Here is a 24,866-nt window from a genome sequence, read left to right on the forward strand (position 1 = left end):
GTATGAAATTTCTAATTCAGTTAGTCCTACCCTAGGAAAAATGGGGAACGAGAAAAAAAAGGTGATCAAGACACCCAAAAGAATCAGAAAGAGACACAAAAAAAAAAAAAAGTGGGTGGAGATCCTTTCCCCAACTAAGTGTGCCCACTATACTACTTCTTCTTTTTTTTAGTGTTGAAGGGAACTGCTCCCTGTAACCAGTATTTTGGCCTCTTGGCTTGACCATAAATAAGTACCAGCCTTGAGCTAAATACTGAATACAATTTACAGAATGAATGCAAATCAGGTAATTGGAGACAGAGCTTCTCACAAAGCTCTACACACTTTTCACCAGGTAGAAAGTTTCACAAGCTCTGCTTCCAAAGATGCCTGGGAAGTGAAAAACTATCCTGGGTCTGTCTGTTGCATTTGCAGTTTCATCCCTGATGCTGATGAAATGAATCAGATACTGCCCATGGGGTGAATGTTATCCACTATATATATAAGACAATTTCCAAACAATATTTTTGCTGGAGTCATAGGTGCCGGGGGTAGAGGTTGGGGGTGGGCAGTCAAGAGGGGCAAATGTCAAAAGCATCAGAACCTGTGAATGTCTCTGACTGAAGTATAAATCTTATTCAAAATTGTTGATCTAAAACTTTTGTCTTGTTCATAATAATAATTAACTGCAATCAATAATTATGTTCCTTTGTTTTGATGATGATGATGATGATGATGACGACGATGATCCTGAAAACCTCACTCTTGAAACATTTCTTCAGGCACCTGAGTTTTAGCTTGGAAGACTTTTTAAAAAATTAGTAAATAGATTGCCATCTGTTCTACATCAGATCTTTATTTTTACATTACTATCCTGGAGGGTATTCAGAAGCTTAGTGATAAATTACATGGTGAAAAGATTTAGTACAAGGACATAGCTCTACAGTCTCCATTAACTGCTCCATTATGAAATTGCCACACTTCTAGATTAAATCTCTCTGGGGAACTAAAACCACAACCCTCTATGGATACTCAACTCAGAGATAATGGCCTCTGAATTGAGATGTTCAGAATTGTAATATCAATCTAGCATGCATTTTTAAAAGAAGTTGCTGTAAAAAAATTCCCAAGGTCTCCATAAGTGTTATGTCACACTGTATGAGTACATTTCCTAGGTTCATACAAATATTTGATAAGAAAGCATTGTAAATTCATTTTTTTTTCATACGTTTACAGAAACATACTTCTCTTTTAATCATAGTGATGGTACTGGTAGGGATGAACACATCTTTCAGTTGTGGTTTCTTGTTTTAAATTCAGCCCATTTAATTTTTGCATTGGGTTACCATTTTTTCAACGAAAGAAAAATGTATTCAAAAAGTTGCAGTGACTTTCATGCATTTCTCAATAAGAGCTGCACACATGTGCAATTTGTCCAATATAAAATGTTTGCCCAAATATAATGAGCCTTTTCTAATTTGTCACTAATAGATGAATTTTGATTTGCATCCCCCCCAAGTATTATTTTATCAAATAACTGCATTACCACATTCAATGCAGTGCATGCACAGAAGGGATAGATTTAAATTGGATAGATTTACATTACAATATGAATCAAGCAATTTTCTCCCCATCCCTAGGCACTAGTCTTTTCAAAAGTAATACGCATTCAGTGAAAGAGAGCCTACGTTCAAATAGGTATGGAAAGAATTGCCTCGAGATGCGCTAATAGGTGCTACGTTTTTAGTTCTATCCTAAAGCCTTTGCGCAATGGATTCCTCCAAGAATTCAACCCGCTGGAGAAGATGCAGAATTTTAGATGAGCAGGACAATACACTTGTAAATTAATTGTTACTGTGTGGTCAGGGTGGAAATCTAATTTTTAAATAGAATTCCAAGTAATAAAATAGTTGCTTCCAGAGTCTGCAGGCAATGTAGGATATTGGATTTCAAATGGAAAATGCTCTGATATAATTTGGTCAGTGCACTCAAGAGTTGTTAAAGTATACTTTTTTTTTTTTTTTTAACTCAGTGTATTAGGTATGGCTCTATTGAATTATATATCTTGTGTGACTCATAAGTAGTCTAAAGGCAAGAAACTAAACTGAATGATTTAAAATTTAATATTGCAATAATTATTATATAGAGATATTGTTCCATCCTTCATATCTGTGTTGAATAAAGAAACATTGTCTGAATGCTGGGCATAATCAATGGTAGGAAGAATATAATCTGAACTGTTCAAGGTCAAAACACTGCTATAATGAATTTCATGCAACAGCAATACATGTTTCCTTACTAGAGAGTTGAAGTCATTGTGGATAAGATGAAAAAAGACAGCAGCAGCTTAACGTGGCATTTTCCATGTCTTTTATTTATTTTTTTTAATAACAGCATTACAATTTTAAATGTAATGTGGAAAAGCATGCAATTCTCCCAAGAAATACTGCTAATCTTCAGTATTTTAACTAATGTTGAAATGTCTATAGAGTTTTTGCCCCTAGAAAGATTGTATAAATCTTTCAGGTTCACTCTTACTGCATGTGTTGATAACATAAAACCTGCCAAAAGCAGCAGTAGTGCTAAAGAATTATATCCTGAATCCTGAAGTCTGATGGTTGGAGAAGACTACTATGCTGTAACTCTACTGCACCTGAAGAGCTACCAACACCCAAAACCTGGTTGTATCCAAGCTGGAGCTCCAGTTACCACCAAGGCTACCACTGGTGGTGTTTCTGCTGCTGGTGGCCAGCAATGTGGAACTGAGTGGAAGCGGGACAGCTTTAAATCTAATGCAGCTGAAGCTCCTCCATTTCTCAAGATTAGTCTTCAGGCTAATCGTATTATATTGTATTCTATTGTCCTGTTTCTATTGTAATGCATAGAGAAAATTATCTGAGCCTGTCTGGGAAAACATGGATGAGAAATTGTTCCCTGCCTCTTATTCAGAGATGGTTTAGAATGCAAGGCAGGTTCCACGACAGGCCTTTGTTTCATCTCAAGAGTATATTTTTCATTGACTTCAGTATTTAATTGTTGCTGTTAAAGAATCCAATCATTTATCCTGCAATATTGGAATATAAAATGCATATTCATGAATGCTGATCTAGGTCTTAATTTTCTAAAAGAAAGGGGAAAAAATGCTTGCTAACTATATACACTTCTAAATCAAGTCTATTCTACATCCTTTATCCACAGTCTGGAGCCTTCTTTAGATTTATAGCCTGCTGTCTTCCCAATACTAGAAACAGATAGTTTCATTTCTTTACTGCACTCAGCTGGATGTAAACCATGCAGTTTGTAGGGAATTGGAGCTCAGTGATGATAATTCATTGTTGGATGATGAATGGTTTGGGCCATCTCATATGCATTTCAAATTGGAGATCCTTTGTTTGTGCTCAGTATGTACCTACTTCCAATTTCGGCACATTTGCATTTGGTAAATAGGAGCAGCAAATCAGAGTAATAATAGTGATAAGCGTATAAAAACCAGTGCCAAGGCATTTTCACTTTTAAAAATATGATTGCAGTCAACAACCACAATGTACCTGCAGTATGAAAGACATTGCACAAGAAAGAAAAAGAAATAATTGCACCTGCCACATAGGATTCTGCCCACCTTATTTCATTTCTTGTATCCTGCTTCAGGATAAAATACTTGGTCAGAAGAAACAACTTCCAGGCCAAGTTAAGAAGCTTGGGATTCCACCACCATCAGCTACCAACCACCTAAAAGAAAGGACTTTTAAAGCTGGCATTTCAGGGTCCACGTTGATCTGCCAGCCATCAGAGATTGCTTTAGTGTGTTCCTGTCCATGAGTGTCTTACTTATATATAGGCTCATACTTACTAGTTTTGTTTCTCAGGGAGGCACCCCTGTACCTGACTATCCATTGAATGTGTCCTTTTCTATGCTTCCTAGGGCTAGCCGGAAGCTCAGCTGGTAGGGCGGAGTCAGAAGGGAAGATGTCTGCCACTAAGGGCTCTTCTGGAGGGAAGTAGGAACCCCCAATCCCATCTCAGAGTTTCTAGAATTAGTTTGCTACTGATAGCCCTCTAAGTCAGGAAGCTCTAGATTTTCATCTGAAGAGGAGCCGTGCAAGAAGGGACATGTTTGCTCTCCCTTGTCTGTTATTTTCCCAGTCCACATTCAATCCATATTCTATGAATACTCCCTGAACTATTTGCTCTCATTTTTTCCTTTCCTAAAATATGGCAGAATTTCTGCCTTGGCAAAACCTGGGTAGAAATTCTTGGATACACCATACGGCACAGTTAAATATGCACCTCAATTGTATACTAGGTTGAAGCTGTAAAACACAATGTGATTTTTCCTCTGTTAGAGGGCTGATCCTCAGAACAAGCTTGCTCAGGGTGAGTATGAGCAGCTGACTATTTCTTAATGTAGGAATGCACTATGTCATTCTCTATTCATCCACAGCCCAACTAGAAGGCAATCTCTACTCACCTTTTTCCAACAAAGGAATTGTTTTCTGGCTCAAATGGTCCTGCCTGATTTCCTGCTGCTCTTCATTTCATTGTAGGCAAACAGCTCCACTCCAATTCATTACTTATGTACTATGGCAAGAAGGTCCCCTCTGGTCACTGTTCCTGCCCTCCATGGCCATTTTTTAAAAAAATAACTTCATTGACAGAACAGTGGAATAGTGAAAAGATGTACCAGTCTATTTTGTTTTGTTTTTAACCAGGTGAAATTTCCTTGTAGACTAAGTGAGAAGGAAAATAATAAGCTGAGTATTTGTTTTTACTAATCCAGAAGGTCTAAAGAAGAAAGGGAATCCATCAGACAGGAGCTGTGATAGAACATCAGACCATCACCATGGCCACAGGAGAAGAAGAGACTGAAATCTGGAAAGGGATTTTTTTTAAAGCCAGGTTTATTTCCAGCTGGTTTATGCATAAGTTTAAGGCTGCAGTATGGAAAAACTCAGAGTGAAGATTCAAATACCCCTAAGCAGTTCAAATCCATTGCCTTTTCTTCCTGTTACATTGCAATGGACTGTTTGATTGATTGCTGATTGTTTATATAGCTTTATGCTGGTCTATGACTGTAATAAAGATTTGATTTGATTTGATTCTTTATATAGCTGACATCGCAGCTTGGGAACTGCTGGCTCTAAATTTGATTTCATAACTTCTCTGTAGTCCCTTATGTGTAGGTGGTGCCTAGTTGATTAGATTAGCAACTACATTCACAGCCTGAACACAGAAAAAGGAATAGTTATGTAAACATTTTGATAATTTTTTAAATTATAGATCCCACTACTATTTTTGGCAATAAACATGTATTGTGAGTAGGTGCTTCATAATGATTGCATACCCAGCAGTATTTCTCAATCCTGACAATTTTAAGACATGTGGACTTCAACTTCCAGAAGTCTGGGAGTTGAAGCTGGCTGGGGAATTCTGGGAGCTGAAGTCTACAGGTCTTAAATTTGCCAAGGTTGAGAAACACTGCTATACAGTATGTGCTACTGACTGGCTATGTGGAACCCAGTTTGGTATAGTCAGGCTAGAAACCATGAGACCATGAGTTATAGTCCTGACTTAGGCACAAAGCCAGCTGGGTGATCTTGGGCCAGTCAGTCTCTCTCAGCCCTAGGAAGAAGGCAATGACAAACCACTTCCAGAAAAGTACAGGGACTAGTCCAGGCAGTTGCCAGGAGTCAAAAACTGAGGCACAGAAATATGTATGTATGCATGTATGTATGTATGTATGTATGTATGTATGTATGTGCTATTTTTAAAATTTATATTTATGTATTTCACAGGGCTTATAAATTGTTCCAGCTGAGACTGACTCTAAGCAGTGTACAATTTCCAATTGTTTAAGCTCAGATTGAAACAAAACAATTGGCAAAAGAACATAAGGGTTGTCGAAGGCTTTCACAGCTGGAATACGATGGCTGGTGTGGGTCTTCCGGGCTGTGTGGCCGTGTTCTGGAAGTTTTGTTTCCTAACACCAGCATGCTGGTGAAACGTTAGGAAACAAAACTTCCAGAACATGGCCACACAGCCCGGAAGACCCACACCAGCCAACATAAGGGTTGTTGCTGTTGTTGTTTGCACATACCTGCACAGCTGGTGGGCTTTTGGACAAATTAATGGACAAGATGTACTTAGTTGCCCCATCAGAACTTTATGCAGCATACACAATTTGTTTCATCGTTTTCATAATCAACTCTACCACTATCCCTTTTTGCTGCCTTCTAGTGGTTGTCTGGATTTTCAGCCCAGTTATGGTAGCCACAGCACAGTTATTAAACCTGTAGCATGTGAGAGAAAATTGTTAAGGCTAGATGGTTAGAGAAAGGCTGAAGAGGCTTTGTGACTTCCACATTAGATGGAAAGGATGACAAGTGGCTATTGTTTTACATAAGGTACAGGTTCGTTAGAAGATTTGAGCTTAGTATGTGATTACTTCACCCACTTAATGTTTGATCATTAGTGATGTTCAAGAGCAGAGTTATATGACATTCAGAGCCCCATTCCATATACCTTTCTATATTAACATATAGACATATTTTAACATAATTAAATATTTTTACATACAAACGATTACCCCAGGCACAAATGAAGAGGTAAAGACTTGGATCAGTTATCTCTTAGGTCAGTGTAAAGATCTGAAATGGCGATCTGGTTCAACAGTGATTAAATCAATGAAATATTTCAGTTAATTTTTAGGATCAAGCTGAATCAAGGCCTTCAAATTGCTTTGGGGGGATTCAATTGCAATTCAGAGATTTGGTGGATTTTCCGGCTTTGCAGCTGTCAAACCACTTTCCTACCATATATGGACAAAGCTGAGACAGTGGTCACTCTGATATTGACATAAATAATCAACAGATGAGTTGAATCACCTCAGTTTCTGCTACCTCAGCACTTAAGGGAGTAATACTTTGCTGTTTGTCCCATATTTCTGTTAGGGTTTGTTTACGCGGGTTCCACGATTCAGATTTATTTGCAGTTCCTTTTTGCTGGTTTGCTTTTTCTTCTGTGATAGTCTCTCCTTAAACCACATGTTTTTAGCTTTATCCTTACTTAATCTCAGTGTATATGTCTGACCTGTGATATAGCTCTTTGTAGTCTAAAGGTTGGACATGCTTCAAAAATATTTTGGGAAAGATGTTTTGTTACACATGATTACAACTACAGCACCTCTTTAAAATATGCCTAAGGCATAGCTGCTTTAAAGATGTCCTGCTTCCATGCATTTGGAATGATCTCTTCCAAATTCTTTTTGAAAGATGCACGGCTTTATTAATTTCTATATTCTCTGTGTCTGCCGTTCCTCAGATATTTCAGTCTCCCTTTCACTGACATTTCATTCTCCCTATCCCCTCTGATGTAATTAAAAATGCAAAACAAATCCCTATTTTTCTTTTCTGCATTTTGTTTGTCTAATCTTGGAATGAATAATTTCATGAGTGGTCTAAAATATTATAAAAGCCAGCACATTATGGCATATGTTAGAAGGACTATGTTATAGTTCATTATATTCACAATTTTGAAAGCACACAGAGTTCTCAAACTACTTTAAAGAGGGGAGGGGAAGGAAGGAAGGAAGGAAAGTACAGAAAAGAAAAAAAAACCAAGCATGCATAGCAAGTTATCAGCAGAAGAGAAGAGTCTTGCCTATAAGCCATGCCAACAAACTTGGCAATTGTTCTTTGATATTTATAAACCCTTGCTTTTTAAACAGTTTACGTTATAGTAGGATATTTTTTGCATTGTTTCAGCACAACTTTTCTAAAAGCTCTTTGCTGAACGATTTGTGGGCTGCTATGCCATATTTTTTTCATCTCTGCTATTTGTGCTTTAAAAGAGGTGAAAGAGATATTTCAAGAAATTGTTACAGTATAACCTTTGAAGTATTCAGCTGAAATTTTGGAGCACAGTTAATATCCTCTAAAGGATCTCTCAGTCCTGCTATTTTCAGTCTAATTTCATCCCATTTGACCACAAAATGAAGCAGCTGTAGGCAACCATAAATTATGGTTTCATTTATCAAAGAAAATTTCAAATCAGTTTGATTCAAATCTTGTTGCCTTCAGAATTCAAATTTCAATAAAATTTTGCTGAATTTGGATCTTAAATTCAGATCTTGGCTAATTTGTAAAGTCACAATGTCTATGCTGAGTTTAGAAACCAAGAAATACTGATTGTTTTTAATTCTTACATATACTGATTGTTCTTAATTCTTACATATTTGCTTATTAAAAATATTTGCAGGTATCAATGAAATTTGCAAGTCCAGCATTCTGAGATTTCTCTGCAAACTGATATCAGCATAGCTTGCTAAGATTTGCCCATTTAAATTAAACTAAACATGCCTTAACTGGGATAATCTCATGATTTAAGGTCCTAAAGTAGTATTATAAAGAGAATGGAGAGTAAAAGAGAGCTGTATAATTGTAATAAGAATGTTACAGTGAAAAATAAATAAAAGGTTTTACAGTTGCTTTAAATCAGAATGCAATAGACAGATGATTTCAGTAAAGAATTACTCCAAAGGTCACCTTCCCAATCCTCTGCTCACATGTAGGAACATTTAGATAAGCATCTCTTGCATTGCCTTCCACAGGTAAAGGGCAGTTGATTACTGAAGACCTTCCATCTTTAGAGCCTCTGTATGTGATTAAGGATTCTGGGAGTTGTCCGTTACAAATGCTTATCCTCTATACTTGGAGATTGCTGTGACAGGGTATAGAGAATTCTTTTGTCTCCACTGATTCTGAATGCAAATAATGTATAATCAGTTTGTATAATGCTTGCAGAAGAGCTGCATGTTTCAAGAATAGGAGGCCCATGTTAAGTTTGTATTGGCAAGATGGCCATGCATTAAAGCTTATCTTGTACATTGTGGTTCTCACATTTACAGCCCTTATACTGTGTCCCCGGTTTCAAGATGCATGGATTCTTGAAACTCAAGACAAGGTTGACATTTTCCATGTAGTCCCATTTCTCATGATGAGAAGTTTTACCCTTCTAGAAAAGAAGTTTTCCCTAAAACAAAGTCTCTTTCTCATTTTAGGAAACCATTGCAAACCAGTCTTTGGAATGTAGATCTAGAAACTTTTTTCACTTTCTCTCTCTCCCCACCCTTACCCCATGTATTACCCTTGTTAGAAACTACATACAAGGCAGCTTACATAATATCAAAATAATACAAAACAATACAAAACATATCTATAATAATTAGGTATAATAATTCAGGATTCTGGAAAAGCTTAAAAGGAAAGCACTCCTGTAATCAAGAAACCTGATAATACAAGAACTTGGCTAAAGTGGGGTTGGTACTTGAATCTGCCAAGGCTTCAGTCCTGCCAAAGCACTGAAAACATGAACTTCTGGAAGGAGGAGGAGGAGGAGGAGGAGGAGGAGGAGGAGGAGGAGGAGAAGAAGAAGAAGAAGAAGAAGAAGAAGAAGAAGAAGAAGAAGAAGAAGAAGAAGAAGAAGAAGAAGAAGAAGAAGAAGAAGAGGAGGAGGAGGAGGAGGAGGAGGAGGAGGAGGAGGAGGAGGAGGAGGAGGAGGAGGAGGAGGAGGATGTTGTTATTGGAGCCCCAACAGTAGGTGGGCAGAGTTATGATGAACTGTTCCATATTGAATATTTCTCATTTTTAATATTTGAATATAACAACTGGAATCTGAATGTTGTTTTGTTTTATCACTGCATATCCAACATAACACCTTTGAATAAAATCTTTCCTATCATGCCACAAGTCCCTGTGGAACTCTTCTGGGGCTGCACAAGTTGGTAGGGGTGGATGGCTGGCCCATCATACAACATAAGCTAATTCACACAGACTCTTATTATTCAGAGACACAAGTGCATGCCTCCAAATGTGCTAATACCAGGGAATCTCTGGCTGGTACAAGATAAAAGCCTAGGTTCCTTGATCTGGGTTGCAACACTCTGGACATTTACTAGATAGCATTACAGAGTTAGTCTGCTGTTATCTCTTTGCAGCCCAGATCTGAAGCCCTATTAAAGCTTTGACCTTTCCACGAAACTTTATCAGGATTGCTGTGGAGAAGGGGTCTCTCTTACAGATAAAGGTAGTGACCCATCTGTAAAGAAAGTGGCCCATCATAAATTATCTTGAGGGCTGCATTAAGATAAAATCATTGTCTGTGATTCTTCTAAGAAAAGGAAAAAGAAAAAAAAAAGAATAATGAAGGTAGTGGGAGAGCAAATTAGCAGAAGAAATTCAGTAAATACTGTTTAAATCCTGCTTCAGAGCTTTTGAAGTCATTTGTGAAAAATGTGTGAAATTAATTTACTTCACCCATACTTCATCAAACTGTTCAGAATTATTGGAAGTCAGGTGAGAACGTCAAGAGATTTTATTTTTTGGTTATAAACTTAAGCAGGCTATAAACAGGAATGTTATTCCTGGAATTAAGCTGGTTGACAGTCCAATAATATATTTCTAGTGAGATAAATGTGCATGAGAGAAATCTATTCAATTATAAACTGCTGCTATAGATCCTGTACAAACAATTCAAGGGTATTTTTAAAGACTGAATCTTTCAGCTTTCACTGCTGCACAGGAGGAATCTTTACCAGAATCACATAAAAAATCACAATTCCTAGAAAACCTTCTACTATGAATAGTTGATTAGACACAGAACTTATGAAGTCCTAGAGGTAAACTTTCATATTTACTTATGCTATGCATTCTATTCATTTCATTTATCTATACATTAATACAATACTAATAAAAAAATTATTTGGAAGACTATTTTATTACTAGCTGAGAACTATATTCTACATCAGCTTTGGACATGGGCTTGTAGGGGTGGGGGCTGATTCAATATTTTTCTTTTCTTTTTTTCCACTTTATTTTGGGGGGGCAGAGGGAGAAACATTCCTATTTTAATCTGGACAGGTGAAATGATGACATACAGTATAGTGAGATGTTTAACAAAGTATTCTCTCATATCTATCACAATAACTTTCTACTCTGGGTGAATAGTCCTGGAGTAAAGAGAAGACCTAGGACTAAGAGGAGACAAGAGACTAAGAAATATACAAGGAATGGATGGTCTTGCTATCAATGAATTGGTGGCTCTGAAAATCCAGAAAGGCTTTGCAGAAATATTTAAATATTAGTGTCAGATTTAAAACAGACTGAAATGACTAAAAGACTGGAGCTGGCTAGGTGAAATGAGCAATGAAAGAAAGAGCTGACAGCTGGAGTAAAGTAACCATAGATAGATACTATTATATTTCTTTATTATCCTATGTAGAACAGGATTTACAGCAAATTCTTCAACTTACATTTCCAGATTAATTTTTTGAAGACTGAAATGGAGAGAAAAAGCAAAATGATCAGAGATCTCCAAAATGAGGTAAGGTTATTATTATAATTTTTTTTCCCAGAAAGATTTTGAATAATTGCTACAATTTTGTTAGGAACCTAAATTCACATTACATGTGTCAGTGTTTGGTTTTGTAGGGAAAAGAAAAGGAGTTATTAGATGCCCAGCATATTCCCAATATTATATTACCTGTTGTTTTATTATATAATGAAAATGACATATTGCTGCAGAAAGAACAAGTTTTGAATATTTAAACATTCTGCCCTTATAAAACTGTAATTGATACAATAAATTGCCCTGAATACTTAAACTATTCCCAATAACTCTGTTTACTAATTTGTAGGTAACTGCAGAGTACCTGGATACTTCCTTTGCTCCACCATAATCTTGACAAAGACCCTGTTGGGAACTTTTAATTCTTTTTCATAACTTTATTATATGCTATGTATTTATAAAACCAGTTATGCTGGCTGAACATAAAAGGGCTATGCAGGGTGGACCAGGACTTTAGGCTAGAGTGGAAATACTGACAAATCACTTCCATGTTATTACCAAGACAGCTACAGGAACATTCTCATGATTCAAGCTTGACTTGAAAGAGACTTTACCTTTTTATGCAAAATACTTTGATACAGTTGATTCCCGTTATTTGTGGATTCCGTATTTGCCAATTCACCTACTCATTAACATTTATTTGTAACTGCAAAATCAATACTTGTGGCACTTTTGTAGTCATTTGCGGACATTAGAGCGGTGAAACTTTGAGTCGCCTGATGCACACGTTTCCAGCTGAGGATTCAGTATGTGCTAACTCAGTGTTCGTGGTGACTTTATAGAATGCATTGACTGTACTTAGTCTCTATTCTACTTGAATAAAAGTAGTGTCAGTTTTCAATTCTGATTGGTAGAAATTTGTAATTCCTCTTAATGAAGGATATTTAATTATTTCCTTTGTAAGGGCTTTGTTTTCAGGTCTGCATTACAACATTCAATGAAGTGAAAAAATGGAGGTTATTGCATTTTGTATTAATTTGGAAAATACAAATTATTAAAATATGAACCAAAAGTATTTCACTCTCACTTTGAGATTTTGGACTTGTTCTTTGCTATGTTATATGATGCTTAGCTGCATAGGAAAAGTAGCTTTGTAGTACAGATGTGAAAAATATTCTGTGTACAAACTATTCTATCCGTGGAACGGCTAGTGTTCTATTTCTGAACCAAAGAACATGTGTTTTGTCAGACATGGTCTGAAAAGTATGTTCCAAGCAGAAGTGTTTTGTGTGGGGAGAATCAGCATCAAGGCAAGGACATTAGTGGTGAGACTAAGAGGAGGTAAGGAAAGGAGGACACTGGGAAGAACAAGAGAAACGGTTGCTGGGCTGGTTGGATGTGGTGTGCTTGAAATCAAGGATGTCAGCTGTGGCTAAGGGTTGGTAGAGAAAGGAAGGTGCTAAGAAGATCAGAAGATAGGTGAACAAGTTGCTGACTGTGCCACCTTGAAGCCAAGGTTGTGGCTAGCTAAGGGAAGAATATTGGAGGTGGGGAAGCCAGTTGAATATGCTGTGCTTGAAGCTAAATATCTTGGAGGTGGCAGCTGAAATAGGGAAAGGAAGAACCTGGAAACATTGACAAGTAGGCTGGTACACAGACCACACAGAGAAATACAAAGGAGATGGATGAGATGCACTCATTTTGCCCTGCTTGCCCACAAGACCCTCTGGATTTTGATTTGGCCTAAACCTGAAACAACTGCAATGTTCTGGGATGTGGTCCTGCTGAACTGCAGCCCTCTTGAAACAATTTGGAAGAACATTTAAAATACAACATTCTTCTTTTGGGTTCCAAGCAAAACACATTTCATGCAGTAGTCATAAAGGAGTTATGACTGGCTAGCAAAGATCACTCAGAAACTAACAATGTTTTGGAAACTGAAAATGGCTTCAGAATTAATGATAATAAATATAATAAAGTATTAATAATTATTAATAAAATCAAAATGATAAATACAATTTTAGGGAGCCCCTTTTTCAGGTTTTAGCAAAGGGACCTCAAGAAAAGTTATAACACAAAGTAACAGCAAAAAACAGAAATCAGTTGATTTCTTCCACATCAAGAAAAGGAACAAGGGGATTAACTTGCAAAAATACTTGTTGTTGCTATATTGCATTTAATTTTCACCTAAAGATATGACTAAGAAATAAATTCATTTGAGATTTTCTTAAAATGATTTAAATTATTTTAGCACATTTTGGGAGTATAATGCTTCCAGCTGTTTGAAGTATTTGATCCAAGGTAGCATAAAGAGCTTTGATTTTCTCTGCCACTTTATATTATGAAGTAGCTTGGATGAAACATTTGTCACCCATCAGCTCCTCTAAGACAATTTCATTTTCCAGATGCGCTCTCACCAACCTCCTTGCGACAGGAAATGCATTAAAATGTCTCTTGGGGAGTTATACAAAACTATGTTCTTTTTCTACATAAAATGCTTTAAAAGATGCATAAAAAGAAGAAAATATGAAATGGAAACTGAAAGCTGTTTTGGGACCACTTGCAAGACTTCAGCTAAATGCTTAGCAGTATCTAATGAATTTTGATGAATGCTGTTCTTTAAATGAAATTAAACATAGTTAAGCTTTCATGGCATGTCCCACTAAGCAAAAAGCAAAATATGAGTTTTTCTTATTGTAAACATTCTTGTTGCTTGGATGCATTGCTCGATTATGCTATAATCTTATATTTCTACAATCTATAGAAATATACTTTTTATAAAGTTTATTTTTACCACTTTTAAAACTCAGAAAAACTCCAAAGGAGACATTCAGAAACTCTGTGTATGATTGGTCACAAGTTGTATGTATATGTATGTAATTGGAAATGGAATAGGCAAATGAGATATCTACTTTTTTGTCTCCTTCAAAGTTTCATAATTGGATTTCAGGTTTTATTGATTGAAACCTTTAAGTTATAAAGGCAGACAAACTTAGACCAGAATCGATCAGTTCAGGATTTATTAAAACTAATATACAAATAAGCCTTTGTCCATGCACTCAGCAACCTTCTTCCTCTCTTTGCACATGTCAAGTACACTCAAAAGACTTTCATTCACTGCAGGTTACCAGGAGAAATGGCAACTAGAAGTTTCTCAAACAGTGAAAACAAACTAAAAAAATTAAACCAGTGAATGATCATATCCCTATGATAAGCTAAACCATGTAGTAATTAGAATTAACAAGCATTTGAAATTTAGACCACTGGTTAAAATTGATTTGCTTTGAATAGGGAGGAAAAGTTACAAACTTCTTCTGGCCTCTGGAGATAGAGGTGGATGGCTAGGGTCGCTGTCTAATCAGTCCATTCCATTGCAGTCTCTATTCTTCTCTTGTTTTTCTCCTCATATATACTTCAGGCATGGGTGTTGTAAGAGGGACAAATGGCCAACTACTTTTATTTTACTTTGTTTTGTTTTATTTTTAAGAAAGAGTTGTCAGCCAGCCATGACAAAGTTGGATAATAAACAACTAATTATGAGGGCCACAATTTGATGTTTTACAAGGCAATGAACTGATGGATAAGTGCCTTACCCATACTTAGGGTCAGATTTATTTTAGCATCTCATGTAAATATACACTATGGTAGCAAACTGTATCCTCATGAAGAGTTCAGACATAATCCATAAGTATTGGCAACTTAGCTTTTATTAGAAACAAAAAAGAGATTAAAATAATGTATTTGTATGTGTGTATATATATATAATGCAACCATTTAACTTGAATGATGAGAAAGGTAAAAGTCCTTCGGTGTTTAACTGCTAAGCCCTTTTCATTGCTAAGTGACATTCTGCCTTGCTCTGGAGAATCCACTGCGATTATCCCTTTTGTGTTTGTGTGTGTATGCTGAATGTAGACTACAAATAATTATCTGCTGGATATCTTCCAACACTTCAAACTGCAATTTTAATATCTCAGCCACCTGATAAATATGTGAAAAGATTGGCCCCATGGTGGCAGCTGTTAACCTGGCAAGGAAAACAGAAAGTAGATTAGATGCTACAGTTAAGGATTCATGGCAAAAGAACTTCTCTGCTTAAGCACAGAAACATGCTGTGCAGAGGAAACAGGTGAAACATCTCATTGGTTTGATCTCTTTTAAACCATCTAAGTCTTTTTCCTTTGATGCTCTTGCTAAGCAGAAAGGATGAGTTTGTTTGTCACTTCACTTCTTAGATTTTTTTTAGGTCAAAGCCATGCATTCAAGAAAGGGATAGAATCCCAACATAGAGGATTAGTCATTTCAAAATGCCATGTGCCTGTTACAACAATGCTATGGGCATATTAAATCTTCATACTTTAATAATCAGCAGAGTCAAAGAGGACCCCACCCAAAAAAAACAACAACAGTGAAACAATAAAAGCAGTTTCCTACAAAATCAAAACACTGATCTAGAAGACTTTGTAAAATAGGAAGGTCACTATAATTTAGTAAAATGCCACAAGTTCCAGAGTGAGCATTCCTAGGAAAAATTGGGTTTGCTCTAAAGAGCTGAGAATGATTGGATCATCTGGGCAAAATAAAATACATAATTGACTGGTGTAATTTTTCAGTGGGTGAGCTGTGTTTTATAGTGATTAAGGTGTTGAAGTGGGACTACGGAAATTCAAGTTCAAGTCCATCCTTAGCCATGGAAATTCCACAGATAACTGACTGTATCTCAGCTCAACCTACCCTTCAAGATTGTTTCATCTATCTATCTATCTATCTATCTATCTATCTATCTATCTATCTATCTATCTATCTATCTATCTATCTATCTTAAATGGAAGGGCTACTATGTACATTGCATTGAGCTGTTGGAAAAATGGTAGGATGTAAATCTGAATCTATAGATATAAATCTATAAAGTCATTGAAGATTTTTCACCATAATAGATATCTCAGCTCTATTTTTCATAATGTCCAGAGATTCATCCATAATTATTTGCTAGGAGCAGTCTTGCCTCAATATAGCAAATAAACGTGAGTTTTCAGTGTTTCCTACTTTCATCTAGAATTGCAGCTCTTTATGCCCCCTGAAATTGCTTGGAACAATGACTTTTGAGAAATGTATTGCAAAAATGAAGATTGTCGTTATGATATCAGAGGCTCAGGTCTCAGTTTTGCATTAGGGATTAATGCATTCCCTCAGGATGGAAAGGCACAAGAGTACAAACAAATGCAAAAGACAACAGTGTTGAAAAAATTAGTAGCCTAGAAAAATGTGTTGCCCATTTACAAAAAATAGCTCTTTTCTCATTTGGCAGAGTTTTCCCATCTCATTGCCTCAGTGTCACAGGTGAGTGAATGGATGGCTATTTCCAAACCTGCAATAATAGATCAGGAGGTATAGATGGACCATTTATTTTTCACTGAATTTCTTAGACTTTTGACAGCACCAAACGGCAACATTTACTATTTCCTTTAGTGTCTTCCCTGTCCTTGTGATGCTAAACCTATCCTGCTGTCCTGTTACAGTCAGGGCAGATTATTGTCATGTTCTGCCAATTTTCAGAGGGCAGCAAGCTTCTGAAGCCAAACATGTAAGTGCAAAGGGGAGCTATAAATCTACCATTCTCTTCCTGGATATTCATTTGCTCTTTGGCCAGAACACACTGTCTGATCCAGAATGGAATGTCAGATCAATGGCTGGTCACATTTTGGGCCTCGTAAAAATGTTGGGCACACTCCCAAATTAGCAAGGGCTTCTGCTTGTTTTCCTCTATTCCCTCAAGTATATTTGGAATATAACAGTGGTTTGGTGCCTTTTATAGATAGGACAGGCACAATGGGACAGGAGAGTAGAATGATCAAAGAGAGTGAGTGAACAGCAAATGTAAGATATGCTAAAAAGGTAGAATTGGATTCCCATAACTTATCAGCCCAGGTTATGGAACTTGGCTAATTCATGATAATGACTGATCTTAATGACCCAGTCTAAGAAGGACAATCTTTTTGTATGGAAGAAAATGTAAACCTTGTATTTTAAGGTTTAAAGAAGCAGGAGTAATGTCAGTATACTCAATGTGTAAAAACTATATATTGAATACTGCTAAAATTGTTTAATCATACTGATACAGATTGATACAGATCAGGGTAGAAGATTAGTTCACTGGAAAAGAATAAAACTCATTTTCAGTTACTTCTGTACCAGATGCATTTTTTCCAGTTCAATCTCTCCCCCCCCCCCATTTTAAGGAACAGATCAAATTTAACAATGAAGTATTTATTTACATGAGTACATTGAGTACATAACTTAGACTTGGGGGGGGCAGGGGAGCTAGTAAAAAAGAGTAATGGTTCTTGCAAGAAATGGATAGCTCTCAGAAGGTTGATTGAAGTGGTCCACAGAAGAAAAAAGTTGTAGCAAGTTTAGTAGCCTATCACCCAACTTGTCATTCTGCTGACTCCATTGTCTTCCTCTCTCTTTTTCCTTAAAACCTTCCATTTTGGTTCTTACCAGGGCTACTACTTTGAAGGAACAGAAAGCTAGGAAGACAGGGTAGACAGCTAGGATACAGGACATTCACATTCTCCAAATCTGAGATAGAGAAGAATTCTGAAGTTTATAAAACTCCTTATAGAGTCAGCAGTTAGAAACTGCCCTGTAGATGTTTCATTTGGAATCTTCTTGGCTCCTTCCCTCTGACACCATTTTCAATTTGCAGTTAGCTCACTGCTATGATCATCATTTTGTGAACTGAAAAGCCTTTCACTCTTAAGGGTCACAACACCCACAGCAGGCTCTAGGCATTCCATGTATTCACCAAAGGCCACTAGGCAGAATATTTGGTGAATCTTTCTTCATTTATTTTATATACTTTTGGAATAACCAAATCAGTGTGTACAACTTTGTGTCACAGTGTGTACATAAAACTGATTTTTGATGTGATTGAGAGTGTGAGCAGGTGAGGAGAGGAGAAATATGGATGTGGGTGTATTGTATTGCTCTGTATATATTTAGAAAGAGGAAAGGGGAGGAATCTCCTTTTCAGTAAGATTCTTGAAAATGTTTCAACAAACAACTATTTTAAAGTGCAGATATTTAAAGAAATTGTAAAAGATTTAAGTGCTTCAAAGGAAGATTATATAATATGAATCAGAGCTAGAGGACTTAAAATGTTTGAGAGAATTTCATGTCAGACTTATTGCACAGTGAGAGACTGATAAAAGGTGAATGGATTTTTTTTTCTTTTTTCAAAAGAAAGGGTCAACGATGGAATAGCCCCATAGATCAAGCAGAACAGAGTAAAACATGTTACTGATGGAGAATAGATGAAAAGAGGCACCAGTATTTCATGCATTAACTTAGGTGATGAGTTAGACTTTTGCCTAAAAAGTGATCTGAAACAAAATGACTGTTCTAATCTGTGCCTGAGTACACAAATCCCAAACCTTTCATCTCTAAGATGTTCAACTCATACAGTGTTCCAAATTCATGTTTACAGGAACTCTGTATAAGAAATTATGGAATAGGTCATAGCTATTATTTTGGGATTGATTTGAAAATATGAAGTGTGTTCCAGTGATTGGAGAAGCATAGCAGCATTCTGCAAGCTTTAATTGCTTCACTGCAGGTGACACCAGGGGTATTTTATAATAGTTTCACAAAAGTAAATGAGCTTATTTGACCTAAAATGAACTATCATTAGTGAACCACCCTAGCAATTGAACTGTCACAAAGTCACAGGATGTTTGGAAGTATAAAATCATAGAATGCAATGAAGTTTTGGAGATTAGCCAATGTTCTGATCTATATATGAAAACTACAACCAGAATTGTTTTAACAGATGAAGAAGATGACTTACTATTCCTGTAATTTACAATTATATCTAAGCCTTTTTTTCATTTAGTAAAGAAGTCATATTTTGCTCTTTTTTCCACATCTCCTATGATGAGGGGCTTCTCTGCTATAGCCCTTTGGAATATCTTGCCCCCGCCCTTTGGAATATCTTGCCCCCGGAGGTGAGATTGGCCCCTTCACTCCTGGTCTTCCAGAGAGAGCTGAAGACTTGGCTCTGCCACATGGCCTGGGGTTGGGAGGGAAGACACCAAGCGTAGGGATGGCTAGCCCTTAGAGGCCTGTCATCTGCAGCTCTGAAAACCATCAGCCTCTTGGACTTTTTCTTTTCTTTTAGTAACATTTTGCACAGTTTTTATGTTTTAGGTAAGTCAGTCTGTCTGTCTGTCTGTCTGTCTGTCTGTCTGTCTGTCTGTCTGTCTGTCTATCTATCTATCTATCTATCTATCTATCTATCTATCTATCTATCTATCTATCTATCTATCTATCTAGTTTTATGGGTTATGTGAGTCTCTCAGAGTCACCCATCAGGGGAGATGGGCAGAGATAAATTCAATAAATAAATAAATTAAATAAATAAATATTCAAAGAGTGCTATTATGTTCCTCTAGTCTTTTCTTTTCTGAACCTTTTCCAATTTCTCAGTATCCTCCTTAAGGCACGCTGCCTAGCACTTGATTGCTGAGGAAAAAATTACCATAGCACAGAATGATTTATACATGTTACAATGTCTCCCTCAAATATTAAGAGTTACAATTTGGAAGAGATATAGACAGGAACAGAATCAAAGGCTTAGGGGGGAGTCTGGGCCCAATAGCAGCACTTACTGGCTGAGTTGGAGACAAGCAACAGTTCTCAAAACATTGGCCAATGCCTGTCTTGCGTTAAGATATGCTCAAGGTTTGCAGTCCTGAGAGGAGGCTTTATCAGTTCTGTCTAACAGAATCCTATAGCTATGCTGAAGCTGAATATCCCATCCCTTGGGACAGTTGCTACCAAACCTGGGTCCAGACAGGTGTTTTTTAAAGACTTTGGGAAGACTCAGCTTTATATTTGTCTTTGTAGAAAATATCTTATCAATAAGTGGAGCTGTTGTGAGAGATAACAAAATTGATTTTGGCAGAAAAGCCAACAGTACATTTGTATTAGGACTCAGATGGATTCTGCAGCAAAGCATCTATTGCTTAAAGAATTTGAGAACCAAAGAAGGCCAAGGAAACATACTGAGGCCTTAAAATTCACATACTAATTTTGTGAGGTAGGTAATTTTGATCTCTTTGTCTGCTTCTCCTTGCTTTCTGTTGTAATTGTTTTGTTTTGTATTTTATTTTTTAGCAGATATTCTGTGTCCCAATGTATTTGTAACTATAGACTTGACTGATAGATTCATGTGTACTTGACTTAGGGCATACCCACACTGCTAAGCTGCCCCGTTATGATCATGGCACAAGAGCAGTTTAATTCTGATATTATGCCATGATATTAAATGCCCTTGATCTTCTTTATTTTCCTCTCTCTCTGCTCACATCAATATTTTTCTAAATCACACATTGCTATTAGAAAATTTGGTTTTTTGATTGTAGTTTTGTTTAACTCATAAACATACATAGTTCTTTACATCAAAACAGGGAAGAACATTAGAACTATGACCTTCTCTTCTATTGGAACTATTGCCTTAATTTGCTCTGTTTTGTTATGACACTGATAGGCAGTTAACCACATGAGTCAAGGGAATGTAGTTTCATGTTAAAAATTATTATACATGATGAATTTTTGCAGGGGAATTCCAGCTATCCTTCTTGAATTTATGTCAGTGCTGCAAGACTAAATGATCTGAATGAACAGACCTGAAGATTGAAATGAGTATATAATCATCTATTCAAAAAGCAAAACAAAAACTTCATTTCATTGCCAAGATCTAGCCTTCTAGGCTTTTACTCTCATCAATTATCAACACCCATGAGCCTCATTTCATCTTAATTTACTTTACCATTTTCCCTTTAACATTTAATCCTATATGGTTGTAGAATGAAGCCCCAGTGAACAAATGAAATAGTGAAATTCATATTCATTATGATCAGTCAGATGCTACTTATCATATTCACCATAGATATTAATTTCCTGTGACTTCTGTCTATAAAACCTAGAATCAATTCATAATTTCCTGTAGTCATTGTCTAAGCTCCATAGGTTTCATAATAATAGAATATGACTTTAGAGAAAGCTTTAAATTTTATTAAGAAAGCAGAACAGTGATATAGTTCCATTTCTGTGATTTTCTCCTGATCATCTTTTTAGTTTATTAGTCTCAAATATTAACACATGAAAAACCTAAAATTCCCTATTTAACATGTACAATTATTCAGCTCAGATTTATTTATGTTTCAAACACCTTCTATTTTCCTTTAATAAACCATTAACTACTCTGCTTAATGAATATTCACTTTTCTAATCAGCTATTTTCAATCCTGTCAACATTTTTATTTTCTGTTTCTCATTGCTGATAAATAATTTCATATTATAAAACAAATCATAAAATATTACATTGATTTGCATTACTGTCCTTTTTGCCTTTTCAAAGTCTCTAAATTTAACTTCAAAGGATGAAACATATCTCATTTGTCTTAATTCCTGGATTTTAAAATGAGATCAGAAACCTGTTCTTGAATCACAATACAGTGGTATCTCGGGTTACGAACGCCTCTGTTAACGAATTTTTCAGGTTACGACCAGCTCCGGCCCCAAAAATTTACCTCGGGTTTCAAACTCCACCTCGGGTTACGAACCGGATCCGCGGCCATTTTCCCTGCTGCCACGCGGTAGCGGCTTCCTGTGGGTGAGATTGCGGTAGCAAGGAGATGTTCGGTGAGGCTTGTGGTGTGTTTTGTGACATTTTGGAAGGTTTTTGGTGTGCTTGTCAGCATGGCAATTTCATTTCCGGAGGGTTATGCAGCGCAGGAAAAAACAACTGACTTTAGACAGGTTTTTCCCCAGAACTGAGCCTGCAGCTAACAGGCAAAGAAGAGAGGAAACCCCTGAAGGAGATCTCCCCGATGTCCTTTTGGAGGGGGACTCTCCCTCCAAACAATAACTGCCTCCCCACCCCATTCTCCCTCTTCATACTGTGCTGTACTGTACTTTTTTTCATGTTTTTGTGGTTTAAAAATAAAATGCATATGTTTCAGAATGGATTAACCGTATTTACATTGAACCTTATGGGGAAATTTGCCTCGGGTTGCAAGCAATTCGAGTTGTGACCACAGTCACGGAATGGATTAAGTTCGTAACCCGAGATACCACTGTATTCTACTGCTCAGTGACAGGCAGCAAAGTTGTATGTTTTCTGACCAAATGGGAAAAACAACACTTTTTCCTTCCCACCTCTCTGGCTTCTTAATTCTTCCTTCAAAATTAAGAAATGTTATTTTGAAATTTGTGTAGGTGTGTCAATACTGTGCCATTAAGTATTTGGTGACTGTATTTCGTCAGGTATAAGATTCTCCTTCCTTCCTTCCTTCCTTCCTTTCTTCCTTCCCTCCCTCCCATATTTGTGCTTTAAGTCCCAATAGAGTATGATCAAGCTGTTGTATTTTACTCTTGTATACCAGAAAGCCCCAGGGCTGCAGGAAATCCCTCTTCTGCCCCTTTGAGCTATCTCTTGATATGTTTGCTGAAAACTGGAAGTACAGTTTACTGGCTTTTTGAGATGGAAACAGATGAAAAAATATACTCTAGGCCTTAAAATAAGCATAGCACAGTTACAATGCAAAGCAAAACCCTCAAGCAAAACTCCACCCAGAATCCAACATCATACATGAAGTGGGTCCATCTTCTTTGCAGCTTTCAGGTGAGGTCCTTTGCCTCTAAAATATGACTAAGCTTTGCTGTATAGTCTGCCCTTTCTTTTCTTAGGTATCTCAGAGTAAAGTTAATACTTCCTCACTACTTTAACAGAGCTGGTTATTAAAATGGCAAGGCTTTTGGCTTTGCAGCCTAAAGGGGATTTATTTCCTATGGCAGATCAGTTCAAAATAAAATCTTGTTGAGGGATAAAAAGGATATTCTGAGTTATTTCCCTGCTGACAACTCTGCTAAGCTATATCCAGTAGCCTTCAGTGGTTTTGACCTCTACCTTAAAAGAGCAGTACATAATGTTTTTGCAGTTTATGCTTCTCTCTCTAACTTACCATTTGTGGTAATGAGAGTCAGAGGTATAAGATATTTGGAGTAACTAGAGTTCTGCTGCCATAAACTGGATTTCATTGTCAGTTACAAATTCGTTTGCAATGTCAGAGCAAATCAAAGCATTTTTCTGCTGTGCAGTGAACTTATCGTGGGAACTTATGTTAGGGAAGGGAAATATTTCAATCAATCTGAATAGTCTGCAAATAATGTTGACTTCATCTCCTGATTCATACAGAACAGCTGCAACCCTTTCCCAAGGGTGATCAGATAAAGATGTAGAATTTAAAGATTCCTCCTATTGTACTGATCTATTTCCCTTGCAGTATTTGTGGATAAGAATTTGTTCTTTATGCAAATTCAAATATTAGATCTTAATGGAACCTATTTAGCTGGCTTGCATTATTCGGTTAGAACTTCTTCTTGGTGGAAAGTGATAGCAAGAATGACTATTTACTACTGTGGTACATCACTAGAGGACATGAACAAATTTCCATAGTGATAAAGTTTCCATAGTGCAGGTTATGTTTCTTCCACAAAAGCAAGATGTCATATTAGGCATATGATTCAATTTTCCTTCTATCACTGTGACTGTTCCTAAAGCAAACTTGTTTGTACTTACTATTTCCCTTCTAATGTACTATATAGCCTAAAAACATAAGAATTTAAAGTTGATCCCATTGTTTTTATATTTATTTACTATTTAGCTCTCAAGAAGAGCTAACACATCTTTTTGAACCAGATACATTTTCATCTTTTTATTTCTATCTTTCCCCCCACCCTCCAGAAACTGCCTTTATTGATGCATAGTTTCTCTATTCTTTGATATATCTTCATTCTTCTATAAACTTTTCTTATAATTTTAGTCGAAGTTCATTTTTACATTATCTTTCTGCCTTTGCTCATATTGATATTCTGTACTATTACCTTAGTTGGAAACATGATCTGAGTTTTTTTTTTTTCAATATCCTGCAAAAAAGAACTTTGATGTTCACTTTTCTTACTATATATGTATATATGTGTGTGTGTAATCTCTTCCCTGGGATTTCCTTGTTGCCTTTTCTTTTTTAAAAAGTGTTAACGCCTTTATTCCAATAACCCAATTCCTTATTTTACAGTAAAGCATTTCTATTTTTACTGAATAATTTATTTTGCTGCATGTCTTTTTGTTTTGCTTTTTGTTTCTGACATTTCAGGTAATATTCTTAATGGGATTCACTGACTCATATGTTTAATGTACATCTAAAGTAACAGATTACCATTGTATTATCTTGATCTATAATTCTTGAATATTGATATTAATTGAGTGCCACAGCTGTCAGCTGCATCAGATCTATGTGTGAAGTCTCTCCAGATGTGTGTGCCAAGCTGACTCCTTAACTGAATTAATGGCTCAGTTGCTTCTAATACTGGGAAACTCCATGAGAACATTAGTGTTTTCAGGCCACACATTTGGAAGCATTTAACCTAGTGGTATGTGCAGAAATTTCATGAATGTGCAGTCAAGCCCTGACCAAAAATAA

The 24,866-nt window shown here is 36.5% G+C and overlaps 1 protein-coding gene across 1 annotated transcript in view; it reads left to right on the plus strand.

Annotated features, from left to right (window-relative positions):
• The window catches only part of LUZP2 (leucine zipper protein 2), a 368,157-nt gene that overhangs the window by 211,591 nt on the left and 131,700 nt on the right, over positions 1 to 24,866 (plus strand). Inside the window, exon 5 of the mRNA XM_088145088.1 lies at positions 11,293 to 11,355. Within this exon, the coding sequence (XP_088001214.1) occupies positions 11,293 to 11,355 (63 nt within the window). The remainder of the gene's footprint in view (positions 1 to 11,292; positions 11,356 to 24,866) is intronic.

Source organism: Python bivittatus, unplaced genomic scaffold (genome assembly GCF_059951505.1).
Source record: "Python bivittatus isolate LINGU-HERP-01145 unplaced genomic scaffold, Pbiv_v1 ctg000480_np1212, whole genome shotgun sequence".
NCBI classification, from domain to species: Eukaryota; Metazoa; Chordata; class Lepidosauria; order Squamata; family Pythonidae; genus Python; species Python bivittatus.